The sequence below is a fragment of the Brachionichthys hirsutus genome, chromosome 1, assembly GCF_040956055.1.
Source record: "Brachionichthys hirsutus isolate HB-005 chromosome 1, CSIRO-AGI_Bhir_v1, whole genome shotgun sequence".
Lineage (NCBI taxonomy): Eukaryota > Metazoa > Chordata > Actinopteri > Lophiiformes > Brachionichthyidae > Brachionichthys > Brachionichthys hirsutus.
The window spans coordinates 11,334,036-11,353,732 of record NC_090897.1 but is presented as its reverse complement, the minus strand read 5'-3'; the positions used below and the strand labels follow the sequence as shown (position 1 = coordinate 11,353,732).

Genomic DNA, 19,697 nt, shown 5'->3' with positions numbered 1-19,697 from the left:
AATTCCAGGATGATCTTTGCAAACCCAGGCCACCCGCTGAAGACAGCCAATCGTAAGCAGGTAGGCCTAAAGCACGTTCTTTAGAATATTTCTGTACACTTTGGGTTTTTTTTGCTGAGCAGCATTGAAGGCAGACTGAAGAGCAGAGACACCACCGATGACATTGAGAAGCCCTCTTTGGATTCCGTATATGCGTTTATCTATTTTATACAATATGAAATTAATTTATTCTACAAAGCAGATCGACTAGTCTTTAATCGATTATTCAAAGCCGATCCACTGGTGGAGGATAAATCCAGCTGCTGACCCGATCCGGCTTTATTTATTCTGTCCGTATAACCTTGGTATCCCAGCCGCTCGCCCACTGGCCAATATACACAGCGTTTTTATTGTTGTCCATTTTTATAGATTAATGCTTTCTGGGTGAATCCACGCGCACACACACAAACACACACACACACACACACACACACACGCGCGCATGCAGAGGGAGGGGGAGCGATGGAGATTGGGTGATTTAATGTATGTCAGCGAGGCAGAGGGAACTGTGCTGCCTTGCATTCTTCCATTTGACCTCTCAGGTGAACTAAAAGGTAATTGCAGGCTGTGCCCCTCTGCGTTCCCATCACACCTTCTCATTTAGATGGAGGATGGGAAAATAGGAAGCAGCAGGCGCAGCGGTAAGAGGCAGCTGTCATTATACCACCAAAGATGGAAATGTGAGCAGATGAATCGGATTGATGGTTCACTCTTACGCGGAAGGACCACGAACATCCAACTTTCAAATTTAGACTGTATATTGTGTCCATCGGGAGGTCCCAACGGGTTGTGTTATTACATTGAGGACGGAATCTGATGGTGCCACAGATGAATCCCAGCAGGGGAGCTGTGATTTATAAATATTGGTGTGGGTGCAGCATATTTTTAGCCTACTACTGGGTGTTCTCCTGTGAAATGAACCACCGCAGTGGAGCAGGTAAGACTCAGAGGCTCGATTTGATCCCACTAAAAATGTAAGGCCGACTAGACTTAACAGACCAGTAACAGATGTTCCTCCAGCAAGGATTTATCCTTCATTTGTGAATGACAAAAAGCTGCTATGAACACTTAAGCACCAGATAACTGCGGAAGAATGTCTCAGTGATCCTTCTTGGCGTGGCTATAGTGGCATCCGTGGCTTTGGCTCTGGGAGAGGATTGTCCTTTGGTTATGGACAGATGGCATGACTCTTCTATGCTTTAACATTGGCCCGGTCAGGACGTGGCTTGGTGTGACTGGGATCTATTTTATTGAGTGACTAAAGGGAAGGAAATGCTTTGCAGAGCAGAACTGCATGCTTTATCTCACACGCATGACAAAAAACTGAAGCTTTCTGGCCAACACGACAACAGGATGCAACACTGGCTTGATCAGTTTGTTCTTCTTGAAGGCCCAAATCGTTTTACCGAAGGCTGAAATACTAGTCTAAAAATGTATAATGAATGAATGTACATGGCGTGTTCTTCTATTCTATTCTATTCTAGTAAAGTATATTAATTTATTTTGTAAGCACCTTACATGTTTTTTGTAAAACCAAATGTCATGTAAAAACACTGTGCTTCATATACATGTACAGGTATACTGTATATATGTATAGGTACATGTTATTGTACATTATGATAGATGCATTTTCAATAAGTATTACAATGGTAAATGGTAAATTAAATAACTACCGGTACTCAACATTCCAGAATACTTCCCTCCAAAACAAGTTGGGATACACTTGAAAATACTCAAGTACACATTTATAAAAATTCGACACTGGAGCCTGATGGGTGTGTGCCATCGTAGAAAAGGGTGAACCGTGCTGACTGCTGTTTGGTCGTTGATAGCTGTCCTCAGATGAGATCAATAGTGTATCTTAATGTAGCATGTTCATTAAGATAAAACCCGTCTGTGACTTATTTTCTACATTAATGTTTTACATGAACAAGATGTTGTGATCTGCTGGCCTGTGTTTAAATTAGATTAGATTGCGTCACACACACTTCCGACAGTGGCTTTCCTGTGTGCAGTCCTACCCCATGACTCCGTCCAGTCCCAGCAGCAGCAGTAACAGCAGCAGCACAGGCCTGGAGCAGCTCAGCAAAACCAACCTGTACATCCGTGGACTGCCCCCCGCTACTACCGACCTGGACCTGGTCAAACTCTGTCACATGTGAGTACACACTGCGTGTACACATCCCGAGCATCAGAGCACCACAGTCACTGAAGCTGTGCAAGCCTTGTCACCATTTAGTCGTTATTAATTGATTCTTAAATTAGTGTTTCATATTTTGTATTAAAATTTCAACAATATATAAAAAAGTACAAATAGAACATCTGGGAAAAAAGAGTAAAAAAAAATACAAAGAAAAATAAACCCACCCACGCGAAGCAAACAATCCCATCCTCACTGTCACTTACAAGAAAAGGAACACACAAAAAACGCACATGCAGTATATAGACCATCAGAAAATAAATCCACCAGAATATTCTGCGGAAAACTCATTCTTGCACCGTTGTTGATGGTTGGCTGAAAAAGCTAATTTATATAAAGCTGCATTTGGGAACTTTTTAATTTATCTTATTTTATCTAAGTATAGCGCATTTCAGTGCGAAGACAGGAAGCAGAGAGAAAAATGAGCACCAGTGCTTCCAGAGGTAACACAATTCTTCCGAAGCTGCAAACGGCTAACTCCTACAATGTGTGATTTTATTTTCATTTATTTTACATTTTATTATTATTTTTTGTTAAAAAGTAGAAACTCAGTAGCGCACATAGGTCCACCATTAATCCCTTTTAATTAAGTTAAAAACCCTAATCCAAATTTCAATGCTTTCAAAATAATCGCCATCAGGGTTCTGTTAAAGTAAAAACAAAACAAAAACAAAGATCCATTAATGATTGGAATAGATCTGAATTAATATGGATTACATTACGGTATTCCATTTTTTGCTACCTCCCCACCTTTCAACAAAGTCTCATGAAAGTCAGTCTACTCGAGGATGCCAGAAGTTTTCCAGATTGACTTCAAATGTGCTGACTTCTTCCAAGGCATGTGCCCCACCCTCCAAACCAGTTTCATGCTAATCTATTAGGTAGTTTGTGTGTACCAACTCTTCATATGAATTTATCTTGACAAGTAAATCTTCATATGGGTATAATCACCCCAACAAGTCTGAACAAGTCAAATTCCACTGGAATAACCACCCTAAAAATACAATAAAGTCAATAATCATAATAATAATATAATACATCCTGACTGGTGGAGGTAATTATATAGCACTGGTAATGTATAGCTTTTTGTTGTGTTCGCTTTTGGTCCTTGTTTCTTGTCTGTTTGCTAAATATGCTAACACGTTTTCTAATTATTTATACATTTATTATTTATTTTACAGATATGTCAGATGTATCAGTCTTTTCAATTCTATATTTAAACTATTATAACGATGAGTATATATTTTGTCCAAAACACAAAATTATTATTTGTTTATGAGCTTCTAATGCTTATAAAATCTCATAGTTTTAAGATTTGTATTTTTTTTTTTACTCCTAAGTCTCCACCTTGCTAAGGAGATAGTACTCAATTTGAGGAAATGTTTCACATTCTAATGACTCAAATACTCCATCTTTAGTGTGAAACCAGCACACTGGTCCTGGTTTCACTACAGTGCACATGTTGGTAAAATGCTCCAACCATACCTCTATAAACAGAAACGTATAAGTGCGGACTAAAGCAGAGTCATGTAAAGCAGCTCAGTGAACATGTTGGACGCTTTATGCTCGAGGCTTCAGCCGGAACGTTGGGGTGGGGGATGCTGTAATTAGTGGATGTCTGTCCTCTCTCATTCTGCCTGACTCCCGAACACATGGAGGGAAGCATCGGAGCATTCAACCAGCAGCCGCAGCTGTTTGCATCCCGATTGTTTGTATTTTGTGGTGTTTATGACTTTTCAGAGTCACATGGTCTGAACGGTGACGCCAGCTTCAGCATGTATGACGTGTACTCAGACAGCAGTTTGAAGCCTGTGCCCTACTTTAATTTAAGACATTTCTCTTATTTGCTGATATGTATGCTTTACATTTATTTCTTCTAATGGTGATGTCTGTCCAGGTATGGCAAGATTCAGTCAGCAAAGGCAATCCTGGACAAGACAACCAACAAATGCAAAGGTCAGTACGGTTATTAACTTACCAGAGATCAGGGCTGCATGATTACATGAAATCAGCATAAATCATCTTCCAGTAGAGGATCATATCTCTTTTCAGTCTAATATTCCTAAACCTCACACAAGTGCTGCACTTCATATTGTGCTGCATTTTTCACTTGCGTGTATTATTGTAAGATATGATAGACTGTATATCATTGTTGTTTTGGATTTTTCAAATGTATTTCCATACCTTCGAGGCAGCAACTGGGGTCCATTCATTTCCAAAGTATATGAAAAAGAATTTTGCACTGAGTAGATTGGGTAATCCATCACCGTGGACATGGACATTAAATGTGTCTGCTTTTATTTTTGTCACGATCGTTATATTGCTGTGTGATATCAACACAAGAAAGTGCGGGGTGATTTGCAAAGTCTCGATGCATTGGAACGTAATGATGACATAAATTTGACGGAAACAGTGATAGTCTCTGCACACAGAGGGAAATAATTGGAAACCAGCATTGACAGGAAGTGGGGGAAATAAATGCTGAACTTATGAATATGTTGTAGTTTGTAATAAAAGCTTAAAGGGACGGCTCAACATTCTGAGTTCGAGACCAGTGCGCTCAGGGGAAAAATAGTGCCTTGTTATTTATAGACGTTATTTTTGAATGGATGAAATAAGTGTGATATTAATGCTGCTCCTGTGAATACAGGTTACGGGTTCGTGGACTTCGACAGCCCGGCGGCCGCATTAAAAGCAGTGCATGCTCTGAAAACAAGCGGCATACAGGCACAGATGGCCAAGGTGGGTTTGGTGCAGCCCTGAATGTGCACGGCCAAATTTGTCTTGCTTGTGAACATCTCTGTGTGGTTGCGCTTCATAAGTATTAAACATTTGCATGTGCATTGTGTGTGTGTTGGAGAATGACATTAGACTGGTCATGTGACCTCGGCTGGCAAGCTGTTCTTCTCGTGACCTCATTTCATTTCACAAGAGAAACCAGATGTCATGGCTCTCCCTGCCAAATAACCTGTCAATCTGTGCGACGCGCTACACAGAAGACCACCAGCGAGACACCCACTGACATGCACTGACACGTCCTGGTTAGATCACAAGTAAAACACCGGTTACTTCATTTCTGCAGGCTGATGCAGGCGGAGCTGCGCCAAAGCACCGTCGCAGCAATGCCTCTGTCCTGATCCACATGTCACCCTCTGTGACTAATGTAAAGCACACCAGTCTTACATTACAAACAGGGCATTTGCCTTCACAGCTGTGATTTGTCTTGGCCATTACACATTTTTCGGGGCTCTTTCCCATCGCCGCATGTGCTGCTGTGCTTAAATTCCAGAGTGAGAGTTCGTTGACGAGGGGTTGCTCTCTGGAGACCTGCATGTAGCAGGAAACAGTGGTGTGTTGTGGTAGCTAGGATACGCTGCTCCCCTGCTGTTTCTAGGGGAGACCATAGAGGCGATGAGCTGCTGCGCAATACAGATGAAGTGTTTCTGTGTGTGCGTGTTTGCATGATCATGTGTGTGTGTGCAGGAGAGCTTTATTCATGTATGATTAACCAAATGTCTTTCTCCGACCTCCGAGTCGACCTAGTTGAGTCTCGAATCCAGATCCACAGAGACGGGTTTCACAGCTTTTCTTTTGTTTGTGAAAAAAAGGCCTTTTTGTTGCTCAGCACATAATCATTTGAGTCATTGTAATTTAGTGGCATACAATGAAACATGTCCCTCTAAGGACAGATAACACATTCCAAATACTATGAATTAATGATGTTTCTTATTCCAATGTCCTTCGTATGAACAGCAACAGGAGCAGGACCCCACCAATCTGTACATTTCCAATTTGCCTCTGTCTGTGGATGAGAAAGAGCTGGAGAACATGCTGCAGCCCTTCGGCCAGGTCGTCTCCACGCGGATCCTCCGGGACTACAGTGGCAACAGCCGAGGCGTGGGCTTCGCTAGGTCAGTCACGTTCAGTTGAGATGAAGGAGCATGTCACGTCTTCTCTGCGTTTAAGTTTGAATTTTAGAATAAGCCTCTGCTTTCATCAGAAATCCATGATTCTAAATAGTGGACTAACCCCTCAAACAATTTATCCACTGCTTATCTGTTGCTGTTCAAGTTTCACAGTTGATAAATGAAATCTTTGGTACTTTATATTTTGCTTGACATTGTGAAAATATGTAACAAAATCCTTTCACCCCCTCCCTGTACAGAATGTCTGTATTTAAATGTATTATATTAGATTTATCCCCAAATTGTAAAGATCTGATATCCACATTCAAGAAACATGGAGGCTGTGTTCATGCAGACATTTTAAAAAAAATCATGAATCATGAATTATATTCAAACTCATTTTCTCACACAATCCAATTTGATGCCAAATAAAATTGCCAAACCTGCCATTACTGTAAAAATAACCAAATTATATTTATTAGCTGCTGCTCCCCATTTGATTCGTTTATTTTATTTTTTTTACACACAGCCACGTCTGTCTCGTTGTGTGTAAAAGAGTCGGACTGTACGATTTTAATAACGAGTCATCATTCTTTTGTCTCCTCTTCTGTCAGGATGGACACGACAGATCAGTGTAACGCTGTCATCTCCCACTTTAATGGGAAATTTATCAAGATAGCTTCTGGAGTTCTGGGTAGGAATTATTTAACTCCTTATAGAGTGATGATTGTTTAAACAGTGACTGTTGGTGAGTTTCTTTTTTTTGTCGTCCCCCCCCCCCAGCTCCCTCTCAGCCATTGTTGTGTAAGTTTGCCGACAGTCAAAGGAAGAAACATGCGCAGAGCGGATTTGTTCCCAGTGGACATACAGGGGATCTAAGACTAGTATGTATCTGCTCCTCACCTTTTGCACTTTTTAATTTAATAATCTAGTAATTTATTGTTATATATTTTATATTATTTATATTCATATATATATATATACATATATATTCCAAAGACATTCATCATGTACAAAATCATTCACTGTTGGCTAAATAATTAGCTGTGTAACAGTGGAGTAAGGATTACTTCAGTGATTATTTGTCCATACAAAAGAAAAAGAGAAATGAAAATCATTTTGCAATCATTCAGAAAACGGTCCCTCTATTAGAACTGATGAAGTGGTGATTTCCCCTCGTAATGATTGTTATTTCAAATTGGTTTCAGTTTTTAAGTGTAAGTAAATCCGCATTGTCTACTTCCTTAATTCAGGGTGCGATGACTCTTAGCTATGACCCCTCCTCAGCAGCGATCCAGAATGGGTAAGTTGCAAAGGGGTTAAGGCAGGACATGCCTCTGTTTAACTTTTAAAGTGAGTCAGTAACTCTTGGTCCTCACTTTGAAACGCTTCTCTCACTCCTAGGTACTATCCTTCTCCGTATCCAGTGGCCAACCGGATAATGACTGTGCAGCCTGCGATGCCTCCCTATGTGTCTCCAGTCTCTGCTTACCAGGTACCCAGTATAATGGAATCAAATAGCCAGAGCTCAATTTAAATTGCCCCCCCCCCCCCCTCTCTCTCTCTCTCTGTTGCATTGGAGCTTATGATTGCCATTAAATTGGTGAGGTTGCACTTTTACTGTGTGTTTCACAAGTTGTTTTAAATGAAGGTGTTAACGGGCCACCTCGCGTTCCATGTAGCAATGAAGGAAGAGCTTAGTCAAGCAGAAGTAATGTAATATTCATGTGGCTTTGTGGTTCAAAGGAGTGAACTGTTTAGAAAAAAATGCAATCAGTTGCAATAATTTCTGAGTCATGATTTCTCCGAAATGGATTCTTGTTCAAAGTTTTGTAATATTTTACTCAGATGTTTTGACTCATTTAGTATTTCCTTGAAATATTTCCCATGAACAGTTGAAATCAATTTACACAGGAGGGGCAGGATGGCACAGTGATCTGTCACCAACAAGAAGCTCCTGGATTCAGGTCCACCTTAGGAACTGGGTTTTTTTTTTTTTATGTTCTCCCCTTGTTTGAACGGGCTCCTTCCAGTTACTCCTCCCTCCCACAGTCCAAACCATTCATGAAGTTGGTAATGAATTGGAAGCTGTGAATGTGAGTGTAACAACTAGTTCAACAAAATCAGTCAGCTGGTGGAGACCGTTCGGTTTTTGACTCCTGTCCAGACAGCCGATTTATTGTGAATATGAAGTCTCCAAGTAAGATTAAAGAGAAGCTGAAGTTTTCTCAAGGACCTTCCTTCCTCTTAATGAAAGCTCACTCACCCAGACAACAGCTGAGTGATGCTCTTATTACGCATCCATCATGTTTATGGACGGAGAATGGATTCAGAGTCCTTTTCATGTGGTATCACTTAATCTTCAGCTCCTCTCATGTCCCAATTATTCTGCCAATTTCTCAATGGGAGCTGCACCTAATATCAACCATTTGAGGTTTGTTGGAAGTGGCTGCAAAGAACAGCGGTTTGGGGGTTGCTTCCCAAGAACCTTCTGGCAGGCACCAGCAGCGAGGGAAGCTGGAGGATTGTGCAATTTCAGCCCTGCTACACATCAATCCTTGATGGGCACCACTGATGGCCTTAGCTCCAAAAATCACACTTATTATGGTCACTTAGGCAAACCAGGACGTGAGACTTGATCGTGAAAGATCTCTCAGATAATCTTCTGCATCTCCAAAGAGTTCTGGAGAACCATTGAGCCAGTCAGATGATGGAGGCGGGACTTCAGACCCTCATCAAAGCAAAAAAAAAAAAAAAAAGATTGTGACATAACTAGGTACAGACATGGTTCATGCCTCGTTTAGGTCGTTTAATGGATATTCCCATGCTAACTTGTAGCAACAAGATGGATATGATGCACACTCTTTCTGCCTTGATGTATTATTTAAACTAATAACATTCTCTAATTTCTGTTAAGACAAATAATACTCAAAATGCAATTGCAACATTATTTTGTGGCATAGAAGCGTGAAGGAAGACTCATCAACAGATTTTCCTTACATCTGCCTTTCTGTTTTTGTCTGTCCCTCCTTTAGCTACAGAGCCATTCTTGGGTGGCACATCAGCCGTATATCATGCAGCACCCGGTAAGACAACAGCTATTTTGCAGTCTTGCGCTCATACGCCCGCTCCTGTGTACAGGAAATGGGTGCGTAGTGCTGCGACAGGCAAAACACGCAGTAACTCAGTGTGTGACTTTAGGCCTGTTCTGCTGACCCAATCAAACCGGCGATGTCCAAAGCTTCCCCAAACGTACTGAACTGAGACCGGGGACGTTTCTACCGTGTATTTATGATATTTTGGTGTTGAGTGTATGAAAGGGAATTGGAACAAATAGGAAGACTTCCATCCACTGTCATCCACCTCCTCCTCTCCCTCTCGCTGGATCCAGCAGGAAATGCCTGAAGCGGAGACGTTATTATGACCCTTTTTTTTCACTCTTCCAACAGATGGCTTCCAGTGGAACAAGTGTCTCTGCTCATCTGCCCCTCCCCCTCATTTCACTAGGAAGTGCTCTAGTCCCTAAAAGCATCTCCATCTGAAACTGTTCGCGCTGTAATTTATGATGTACTTTCATTACTTATTGTAAACCAGGAGCATGAATCACTTGGTGTTTACCTCAGAGTAACACGATTCCAGGGTTAAAGCTGTGAACAAATGATTTTCCCTCCATCCACCCTCTTGTACAGACGCGTATCCGCTTTGCGTGTCACAGGTCTGATAGAACCTATCTTACCTGACTAAGGGCGAGAGGCGGGGAACACCCCCCGGATGAGATCATTGTGGAGCCACAAGCAACCACGATGCTCGCACTCTCACTTGCAGACAATTTGGTGTGTCCAGAGAGAGAGAGAGAGAGGGAGAGAGAGAGAGAGAGAACACAGGCATGTGGAGAACTCCACATAGAAAGAGCTCAAACCCAGAACCTTCTTGCTGTGAGGCAGCAGCGCTACACACTGCCACCCACAAAGGGTTTTGCAATCTGTTAACCCTCTGAGCTACAAAACAATGTCCCCCGGCCTAAGCTGTTCTTTCTGCTCTGTCCCATATACGTTAAATAGCTATATTTTTACCATCTGTTTTTGCAGCTTATATTTAGCATTCAATCAGAGTGACTTGATTTCTCCTGTAGAATCATGTGATGCATGACATTGTTTTGTATAACAGGCTGCTGTGATGTCGCCCTCTGTGGATCCGTCCATGTCGCTGCACCCTGCGTCTATGATTACACAGCAGATGGGTCAGCTGTCACTGGGAAACACTGGAGCGGTGAGTGGAATTCTGGGATACCATACATCACGCACAGCACAAGTCAAATTATGAGAGACCAGAGACCCTCCAAAGCCATCTTAATACACATTTTTAAAATATCATGTGTTGTGTATTTATCCAATCTGAACCTCTTAAGAAATTTATTCTCTCAATGTGAATTGAATAAATGTATCCCCCCCCCCTAATATTTTCAGCTGTGATTTGTTTAATGTACTTTAACAAAATGTGTAAATGGCGAGGTAGATTTCCAGTCACTGATAAAATGGAACATAACACTTAATAATAAAATGTTTTCTTATATTGCAGTATATTTCAACTAATCGTGGCATCCAGGGAGCTTACATGCCTCAATATCCTCCCCTACAGACAGCACCTGTGAGTATTATTGTTATAATCTAAATATAATTCATCATAATTATATAACTATTATTAATAATTATATAATTAATTTCTGTGTTTGTCCTCTTAAACCATTTCTGCAAATGCAAAATCGTTCTCAACAAGGTCTAAAATAAAGATGCCGCTTCACTTTCAGGAAAATGGAACTCCGCAGCAAGTGGACTCTTCCAACACCTCGTCTCCGTACAGTCAGCTCAGCAAGTGATTACAGGTACACTTCAGCTTCTGAATGGAAGCCCTCTAATAAATATTAGTAAATGTATTTATTATAAATGAACACTGGCAGACCTATTTCAGCAGGTTTACATTTTCAACAAAACACCAAGTGTGTATATGTTGTTGGTATTTTCGCAGTGAATGGTTAATGACTTGAATAAGACTAGTTTTAGGCAGAGATACAGAAATAATCCAACTTCTTCCAGCTTCTTCTTCTTCTTTTGTATAAATATCTCCTCCTTTTTTCTCTTTTGTGACTATATGATTTTTAAACTGAGGTTTATTGTGAGAAACTGTCTAATTCCATTATCAATTTCGTACTTAATACATTAAAAACAAGAACTTATATTGCAGCTTCACTCTCCTGTGTCTTCATCTTTAGGCTCGGTTACTGCATTTGCAAGTCAGAGGGCGGGTTGCTGATGACGTCACAGTAATAGAAGTCACCACCGCCTCCGATTGGACCAGATACATGAACTTTTTTTTTTTTTTGCACAGCCCCTGCGATTGAGGTGAAATAATGAGGTCGGTGTAAATGGACTCATGCAGCTGGCTAATCATAAAAAAATAGATTTATTTTGATAAGAAACAATAGGCTCTTCTTTTTCTCTTTTTTCAAAGATTCTTAAAAAACAAAATGCCAGAGGATCCCAACCCCCCCCCCCATCCCCATGTATAATCGGATATTAAAATGCATGAGACCGCGATATTTCCCCCCTTCAATGTTTCTATGATTTTATCGTTTCTTTATTTGTGATAAAAACTTGCAAACCCTTGTTAGCGCTGAAGTTTCAGAGCAGACTCTTTTTGGTTTTTAAAGTTTCCACTGGATAGCTTGAAAAATCAATTAATATTCAACTGTACTTGACATCTGATACAGGTGATAATTCAATTGGGAAATTAATTTATTGTTGGAAAAAAAACGTGCCTTCCTTACATCACATCAAACATTCTCCAACATTGACTCATCAATCTTGTTCAGGTGACATTTTTCCCATTAATCAAAAGTGTGCGTCAAATCATGAGATTTCCACTGAGTGTTTCGCTATCTAGTCGTCTGGTAGCAATAAAGCAAACGAGAGTCCCACGGCAATACTGAGATGAAAGAAGGGTGACAACCTCAGAGGAAGGCAATTACTTATTTTCTCTCTTTCCTTTTTTAAGACCTCAAAAAGTGACATGAAAAAAAAGACACCTACTTTTATGAATTTACAAGTTTTACACCCAATGGATGTCTTTTAAGAGGTTTTTTTCCCCCTCTTGTGGTCAGTATGGCCAGCGATCTACCTCATGGTTCTGCTTGAGTCTACTGGTGTTGTGGGGTTTGCAGGCAAAGCCACCATTCCACAGGACTAGACAAAACAGAACAAAAGCCATGCTCAGGAGCTGGCAAGCTAGAATTGCTGCTGCATGTCTCCCACACGCAGCCCTTCTCTCAGATCTGCAAAGAAACGTTATGCTCTACTTCTTTCTTGTCATTGCTTCTGATCTTTTTGCCAACATACCAAGTGTTCAGTTGTGAGGCTCCGTATTAGAGGTTTAAAGATTACCAGTGTCTCGTTTAAAATAGACTGAAACAAATTAATTCTGCTTTCATGCATTTATTTGGTGCATTTTTTAGTTTTTTTGCCTTTACCATTCTAAACCGATGTATGATGACTCAACACGTTCTCTTAAATGTTGTTGTTATTATTAAAAGTCATTATATTCTGTTACACAGTGCTGTAAAGCCCCTCCAAAATTAACACTAGGGTATAACCGAATTTTGGTTATTTGGTTATACGGTATGCATGTTAAACAATTTGGATGAATGGGAAAGTAAAAGCTTGAGTCAAGCAAAATAAATGCAACAATCATATAAGAAATACATAAAGTATTTCACAAGAGTCTGACTGCAGTTTAAATTCCATAGCTGCCAGTGTATTTCAAAGGCTGTGTTTTTCACAATAAAATCTTTCATGTCTGCACAATCAGGGACAAAAGTGGAAAAATAAGCAAGTTTTATTGTTCGCTTTTTTTTCTTTCTTTAAAATGATTTCTGATGTAAGAATTCTATACTGCTCCAAGGACAATGATCAAAGCTGTGTGGTGGCGGTGCTTTCCCCCGATCAATAGTATTATAGCAGTAAATGCTCTCCATTTGGAAAATACAAGTTGTAACCAGTGTTAAGTGAAAATATTCATTGTGAAAATTAGTTGGGGGGGGGGGGGGGGGGGAACAAATCTTGTACATGTTACTGTCAATCCTTCAACAGATTCTCAATCAATCTTCCCTTGCTCTTCCCTGTGGAATAAAAGCAGTACGGAATAAAAAGCTCTTTCTCTACATTTAATATTTGTCATATTATGTTAGGACTGTCGCGGTGTTTTGTATCAATCCATTATAATAACATTGGATCAGTCCATCTTTTAATAATTTCCATTTTCAATACTATTTTCTGATCACAATTGGTGCAGCACAGGCCTGGATATCATCACTTTAATCCCCAGGTCTCGGTCATACAGTTTCCATCAGGCAACTTAATGTGTTTTTAGAGATCTCTTTCTTGAACATTTTTGTTTAAACTGCATCTTCAGAATTCAATCCAGACTTTTCATTTAGAAAATATTGTAACACAGTAATAGCATTAAAAACAAATAACCGTTATATGTTTCTGCCATTGATATTTAAGCCAGGCTTCATGCTGGCGTAGTGGGTGGTGCTTGCTGCCTCAGCCTAAGAAGGTTCCAGGTTTGATTCCTTCCTGTGCAGAGATTGTCTGTTCTCCCTGTGTCTGCGTGGGGTCTCTCCAGCTTCTCGAGCTTCCTCCCACGTCCAAAAAACATGCAACTTGGGTGAATCAATCACTCTAAATTGTCCCTAGGTGTGAGTGTGTGCGTGGATAGATGTTTAAACTGGGCAGCATGGTGGAGCAGTCGGTGGCGCTGTTGCCGGAGCAGGATGCTGTGAGGCAACAATACAATACAGGAAATATGGAAACTACATGTACGGTACAGCAGGGAGCGACTTTCACACGTCCAGATCAATGGACATAAAGGACCTGCTTTTGGGAATTTCTGGAACCTCAGACATTTACCATGTTCTTAAATTATCTGAGCATGCAATAATAAAGGACAACGTTCACTGGAGACTGGGGCGTACAACTGCCTGACAGCAGAGGGCGTTGTCAGCCAAAAGACAGGATGTGGCTGACAGACCAGGCAGTCGGTAAACCGCATCAGAAACGCTGGGAAATACTGAAATTAGCACTATAAATGCTAATGTTAGCAGTAATGCTGATTGTTGGACAGTCACAGGCCCATGTTCTGCAGTGCCAGAAGTGGTTTGGCAGTGTTTATTTCGTCTCCGGCGCCTGATAGTTTGAATTAAGTGGCCCTTTTAGTTAAGGCTGTGTATTTTTGTTTTCCCTTTAAAAGTTACTTTATATGAGCTTCCATATAGATTTTGTGTTCAAATTATCACATCATGATTGTAGATCATTTATTATGTACTTTATTAGTGTGCATATTTAAAACTATACAATGTAATTTCATGTACTGGCGGTAACAGTTAACGCCAGTACATTAGTACATTTTCTAATTTGACTGTACAAGTACCCTTGATTATTCAAAAAGTGCAATTTTTATCGCAAATAATTTTAACAAAATCATTTATACATAAATATAATAGCAAAAGTGATCAGTGACAACATTCAATTTAAAAGCATAATGTGAAAGGCCAGTGTCATATTCTGGGGTAAAGACAATCGAAGATTGCTGAACACAAACACATTGATCGTTTATCATTATACAGTCTGAATTCATAGCCTGATATTTGAGTCATTAATCAGTGACTTGAATGAAGCATCATCATAAATGAGGAGAAAATACAAATAATTGTAATCCTAAAATTTCCAATCACCTACAGAGACAGATATCAGGTGTAAATTGTGCAGAACTTGGCAAAAATAGCAGAATACATCCCTCTCTTTTGTAGAAAAGTCAAAGATTTTAGAGTTGCTGTTTTGTCACGACTGTATCAAGTTCAAAGTCCTGTGAGGGGACGATCTTCCACTTTATGGCTTTAACTTTCTTCCACAGAGAAGTTTGACTCAGATCTGACCAGCGAATAGAGAAAATCACATTAGATCAGGATTTATGAGCAAGAGGAATAAATGAGGAAGGACAAGTGTGAAGCTTACATGTCTTGGTGCTTATGTATCATGTGGTTGTTGTACTCCAAGATGGGAGGGATGCTCTCCTCCTCCTCAGGAACCTGAAATGAAATGTCCTTCTTCCTTAGAAAGGGCATGAACACCACGGCATTGGTTAGGGGAAGGGGACAAAGCCCACTTACCTCCCAATAAACCTCATCATCGTAACAGTTTTCATCAGAGGGGTCACCCCAGATAGGGAACTTCAAAATAAAACCTTTCAAGAGAAGAAAAAGCGTCAAACACGCAATTGTTTCTCGTCATTGTCTTCTTGACTATTATGCTGTTTTTACAAGATAAAATAAATTTTGCACTTAAAACCAATTAAGGAAATAATTCTTAAGTCACAGCTTAGTCATTTGTCAGTTCTTGTACTGCTTAACAAATTTGTTTTGCTTATGCCACAGAGTGGCTCTGCCCTCCCAGGTTATTAAAATGTTTCCCTTTAACACACAGAAACATACTCATTATACTGTTCATGGATCTTTTAAAATACTTTAGAAGATTATTGTGCCTTAAAGTTATTTCACATAAGTATTAAAACAAATTACAACATTGTAGAAAAGCAAGTTTATTCGTACTATAAAACTCTCTTTTCAAACTCACCCACGATTGCCCCTCCAACGAGTCCGAATGCAATTGCGACACATGTGCCGGCAGCCTGGAAGCCTCCCTGAGTTCCTGGAGATCTGTCTGCAAAATCTCCTTCGAAGTCGAATGTGTTGATTAACCTGGGAGGAAAAATCTGTCTCAATCCAGGGTTTCAGAAAGAAAAAAAACCAGCAACCTTCCAACGTCATTTCATTCTCAGCTGATCAGAACTGGTAGAGAAACTTCAGCCATCATGCTTGGTTTTTATAATGACATTACACATCTGATAATGCTGTAGAGACATTAAACAGATGAAGACATGTTTCTGAGTTCCAGGTTGCTGTGTTGTGCGTGTGACGGTTCCCCACCCCTCACGGCCGTAGACCTCTTCACTGGCAGCTGCAGCAACGATGGCACCGATGAAGCCCCCGAGCATTCCAGGTACAGCGTGCAGATTGTGAATGCCGCACGTATCCTGAAGCTTCAAATACTTCTCCAAGAAAGGCTGAGAATAAGAATAATAACACTTATCATCAGTCACATATTACTTACCGATCAGAAACTAGGGCTGTGGCCATGATTTTAAATGAGAGTCTGCATGCCGTTCTGTCCAAACCCAGCGCCGTTTAGCCTAAACTGCATATTTTCTTTGTATTGTTTTGCAATTTTAAGAAGTTCATTTATCTTTATCTTACCAGTAACTTATCTTAAGTAAGCCATTTTAAAATATTATAGTTGTATTTTTCAAACAGTCTGTTTGTTTCTAGGGAAACAAATGTGGCAAGTGAATTCCTTTTTAGATAAATGGGCCAAAAATGGGCTTAAGGTTAGTGTCTCTATATTTATATAGCAATCACATTTGTAATATAGACATTTGAATTTTGAAATGTGTCACAAAAACCTGCTTCTGATCCTTTTCCAGTTAAGAGATAATAATAATAGATAACCATAAGTACGCAGTGGCTGCGCGGACAATGACTCATTACATTCCTTAATCTCCTCTGGAATTTGCTTCTCTGTTTCCTTAATATTTATCATGTTTCATCTAAGTGGAATTCAAAAGTTAGACTGCCGACTCACCGTGACACGGACATAACCGAAAGTGGAGATGATGCCACAGCAGAAACCCACAATCAGCGAGCCATAAGGAGTGATCAAGAACTCTGCTGATGTTCCCATAGCAACACCACCTGCCAGTGTGGCGTTTTGAATATGGATCTGTCAGGTAAAATTATATTTTGGTCTTGGGAAAGACATAGGTGTTGCAAGACTAGTTGTTGGTTTGGCGTTTTCGGTGACGGAGGATTACCATGTCCAGCTTCCCTCTTTTTTGAAACATACTGGAGATAGCCACACTGGTGAGCACAGAGGAGGCCAAGGCAATGTAGGTGTTAATGGCTGCTCTGTGCTGGCCGTCACCGTGGTCTGTGATGGCCGAGTTGAAACTGGGCCAAAACATCCACAGGAAAAGGGTACCTGAGAGGAGAGAAGGCCAGCCAAGCCACTTTTAGAGCAGCACATTCACACTAAAATAAAATAGATTTGACAAGGGAAAATGTTGAATATGTTTCTGAACTCTAAATAAATAGTACTAAAAAACATACTGGGTTGAAAATTGTTGAAAAGAAAAGAAAAAAAAAAGAATAGTCTGACACTAACCAATCATTGCAAATACATCAGAGTGGTAGGTAGATACGCTGAGGCGTTTGCTCAGGTGCAGGTTTGGTCTGTAGAGGACCCAAGAGATGGCCAGACCATAGTACCCTCCAAATGCATGAATGACCATAGAGCCACCAGCATCTCTGCACTGTGGGAATTAGCAGCACACAAAAAAAGTAATTACATTGCTTGAAGAAGGATTTTCATTCCTTGCGCAATAATTAAGTCCAATGTTTACTGTTTTTTATGTGGTCAGACTCACATGAAGGAGGGTCAGGATAATGTATTCCTCTACAGCAAACAGTGTGACGCCAAATAATGTGACAACCAGTAGTTGGACAGGACTAACTTTTCCCAGGAGTGCGCCGTAGGCAATCAGAGAGCCAGCACAGCAGAAGTCCGCATTGATCAGGCTGTGAAGGGCGAGGAAAAGTAAATGATAATGTGTAAATGAGTGGGAACTTTGACTTTAACCAATCGGTTCAGTAAGTTGCTGTGAGGAGTCGAGACAAGGCAAAACTAGCCTTGAGGCTCAGCGAAAACTATTGTCAGTAAGTACGGCCTGAAGAGAAGTGGAAGGGTGCTATTTGTCGGTTTTCACTGGACAGACTTGAATGACCAGATCTTTATTACAATGCTGTAAGGAATTCAAGAGACTGAAAGATCTCATGTGGTGATAGATAAGACAAAGAACCTCCTAAGAGAACATAACGAAGGATGTATCTACTGATCCATCTTTAAGAGCAATTCTTTCTGACAATTTCAAGAATGTTGGCAGCGCAGCACGCCTTTTCAGCCCCACCTGCAATTATTTGAAGAAAAATCTAATCAAATCAAAACATTATTTGTTTTGTTTGTGATGAGGATGGTTACCTCTCTACTCCTATGTGAATTTTTCCGGTGGTGAAGTCGAGGGAGTGGAACCAGCCCTGCATGAGGAGAGCCCACTGCAGACCAAAGGCGGCAATCAGGAAGGTGAATCCCACGCCGCCGAAGCTGTAGCGTCTCATAAAGGTCATTAGGAAACCAAATCCAACAAAGATCATGACGTGGACATCCTGAAAGCCTGAGGTGAAAATGGTTTTATTTCATTTGTTACACTACTTCTTTGCGAGTAAACCCAGCATTGTTTGGCCTCGTACATTGCAACCAATTGAAGATTAGACTGCATACATAGAAACATTTATGATGGAAATCAGAAATTTGATTAGTTTGGAAAAAACAACCTGCATCTATTAGAATTTGTGAATGCCGTCTGACACCCAAGACAAGAAACAGCATTTAAAGTGGGCTAAAATGACAAGAAACTAGTTCAAAACGGCATTTAAAATTACATTTGTAGAAAGACAATAAAATACAAATAAAAACTCTTAAATTACATAATTTCGTCATCAGTGGAAAAATATGACACATACATGACTGAAAGGGCCATGAAAATCATTTTCTTTCAGGGTACATCTTGTTAGACTTACTTGGGTAGCGGAAGTAGAAGTCATTTTCAATATCACTGGTGATGTTGTGTTCCCTTCTGAACTCTATCCAGCGTGTATCTGACTCCTCATCATATCGGATGAAAACACCAAAAAGCACAATCATAGCGATCTGCCAGACGAAGCAGACAGCCGGCAAACTGATACGCATGTTGGTGTCTTTTTGCCTGTTGAAAAAATCACAACAGTTCCCCATGATGATGCCTTTCAATTGACGGTGTTTGCGATCACTTCTCAACCAGGTCGCCCCTCTGCTGTGACTTCGTGTAGCTTCTCGACAGGTTGATATGGATGCTTGCGGGAGTGTCACACTGAGGGTGGACTACTTGGGTAACCACTCCCACAATCGACACATCTGCTCAAGCATTTTTAAACCAGGCCTGCAGTTGACAACATTCCTGCTAGAACAAGTATCACAGAACGGAATAATCCCTGCACTGAGTGATGCAACTTGGCACAGATGCAGAGTCTAACTTTGTATGCCATCATTTTGAGATGTCGCAACTTCTTGTTATTAGAAAAAGTTAAGGCTGGATAAAGGCTAAATCAAAAAGGCATTAAAAGTGCCTGTTCCCCGTTGATCAGGGCATCAATCTAACTCCTGTATTTGCACTTGATATATTTGCATGGTCTAATGAATGCTGATAATGTAATGCTGACTGTCAAAGGGCTTAAGAACTATTCAGTGCTGCACATTGTTATCAGGGTTGCGTATTGAATTTGGGCATGTGGA

At 40.5% G+C, this 19,697-nt stretch overlaps 2 protein-coding genes across 2 annotated transcripts; one reads left to right on the top strand and one right to left on the bottom strand.

Annotated features, from left to right (window-relative positions):
• The first annotated feature begins 9 nt into the window (after window positions 1-9).
• Window positions 10-11,522, top strand: LOC137913753 (RNA-binding motif, single-stranded-interacting protein 1-like). The gene is made up of 14 exons (XM_068757423.1): window positions 10-60; window positions 2,055-2,197; window positions 4,137-4,195; window positions 4,890-4,981; window positions 5,993-6,150; window positions 6,759-6,838; window positions 6,928-7,028; window positions 7,398-7,447; window positions 7,549-7,639; window positions 9,180-9,230; window positions 10,312-10,413; window positions 10,723-10,791; window positions 10,952-11,026; window positions 11,414-11,522. The coding sequence occupies exons 1-13, from the start codon at window positions 10-12 to the stop codon at window positions 11,018-11,020; spliced, it is 1,116 nt and encodes a 371-aa protein (XP_068613524.1). The 3' UTR covers window positions 11,021-11,026; window positions 11,414-11,522.
• A 2,976-nt stretch (window positions 11,523-14,498) lies between these two features.
• rhcga (Rh family, C glycoprotein a) lies at window positions 14,499-19,250 on the bottom strand. Its single transcript, XM_068757216.1, has 11 exons — window positions 18,947-19,250; window positions 18,348-18,540; window positions 17,737-17,887; window positions 17,475-17,622; window positions 17,125-17,291; window positions 16,896-17,033; window positions 16,184-16,320; window positions 15,831-15,955; window positions 15,368-15,441; window positions 15,213-15,286; window positions 14,499-15,128 (listed from the first exon to the last, which is right to left on the bottom strand). Exons 1-11 carry the CDS (start codon window positions 19,158-19,160, stop codon window positions 15,095-15,097), a joined length of 1,455 nt encoding a protein of 484 aa, XP_068613317.1. The 5' UTR covers window positions 19,161-19,250; the 3' UTR covers window positions 14,499-15,094.
• Between the last annotated feature and the right edge of the window lie 447 nt (window positions 19,251-19,697).

Excerpts from the sequence above, each read along its gene's own strand:
- LOC137913753 (XM_068757423.1), top strand. The coding sequence starts at position 10 with ATGATCTTTGCAAACCCAGGCCACCCGCTGAAGACAGCCAATCGTAAG. Across the intron at positions 4,196-4,889 it reads GACAACCAACAAATGCAAAG|GTTACGGGTTCGTGGACTTC; the intron begins GTCAGTACGGTT and ends CTGTGAATACAG. Across the intron at positions 7,448-7,548 it reads TCAGCAGCGATCCAGAATGG|GTACTATCCTTCTCCGTATC; the intron begins GTAAGTTGCAAA and ends TCTCACTCCTAG.
- rhcga (XM_068757216.1), bottom strand. The coding sequence starts at position 19,160 with ATGGGGAACTGTTGTGATTTTTTCAACAGGCAAAAAGACACCAACATG. Across the intron at positions 17,034-17,124 it reads AAAGAGGGAAGCTGGACATG|ATCCATATTCAAAACGCCAC; the intron begins GTAATCCTCCGT and ends TTTACCTGACAG. Across the intron at positions 15,129-15,212 it reads ATACATAAGCACCAAGACAT|ATCTGAGTCAAACTTCTCTG; the intron begins GTAAGCTTCACA and ends TTCGCTGGTCAG.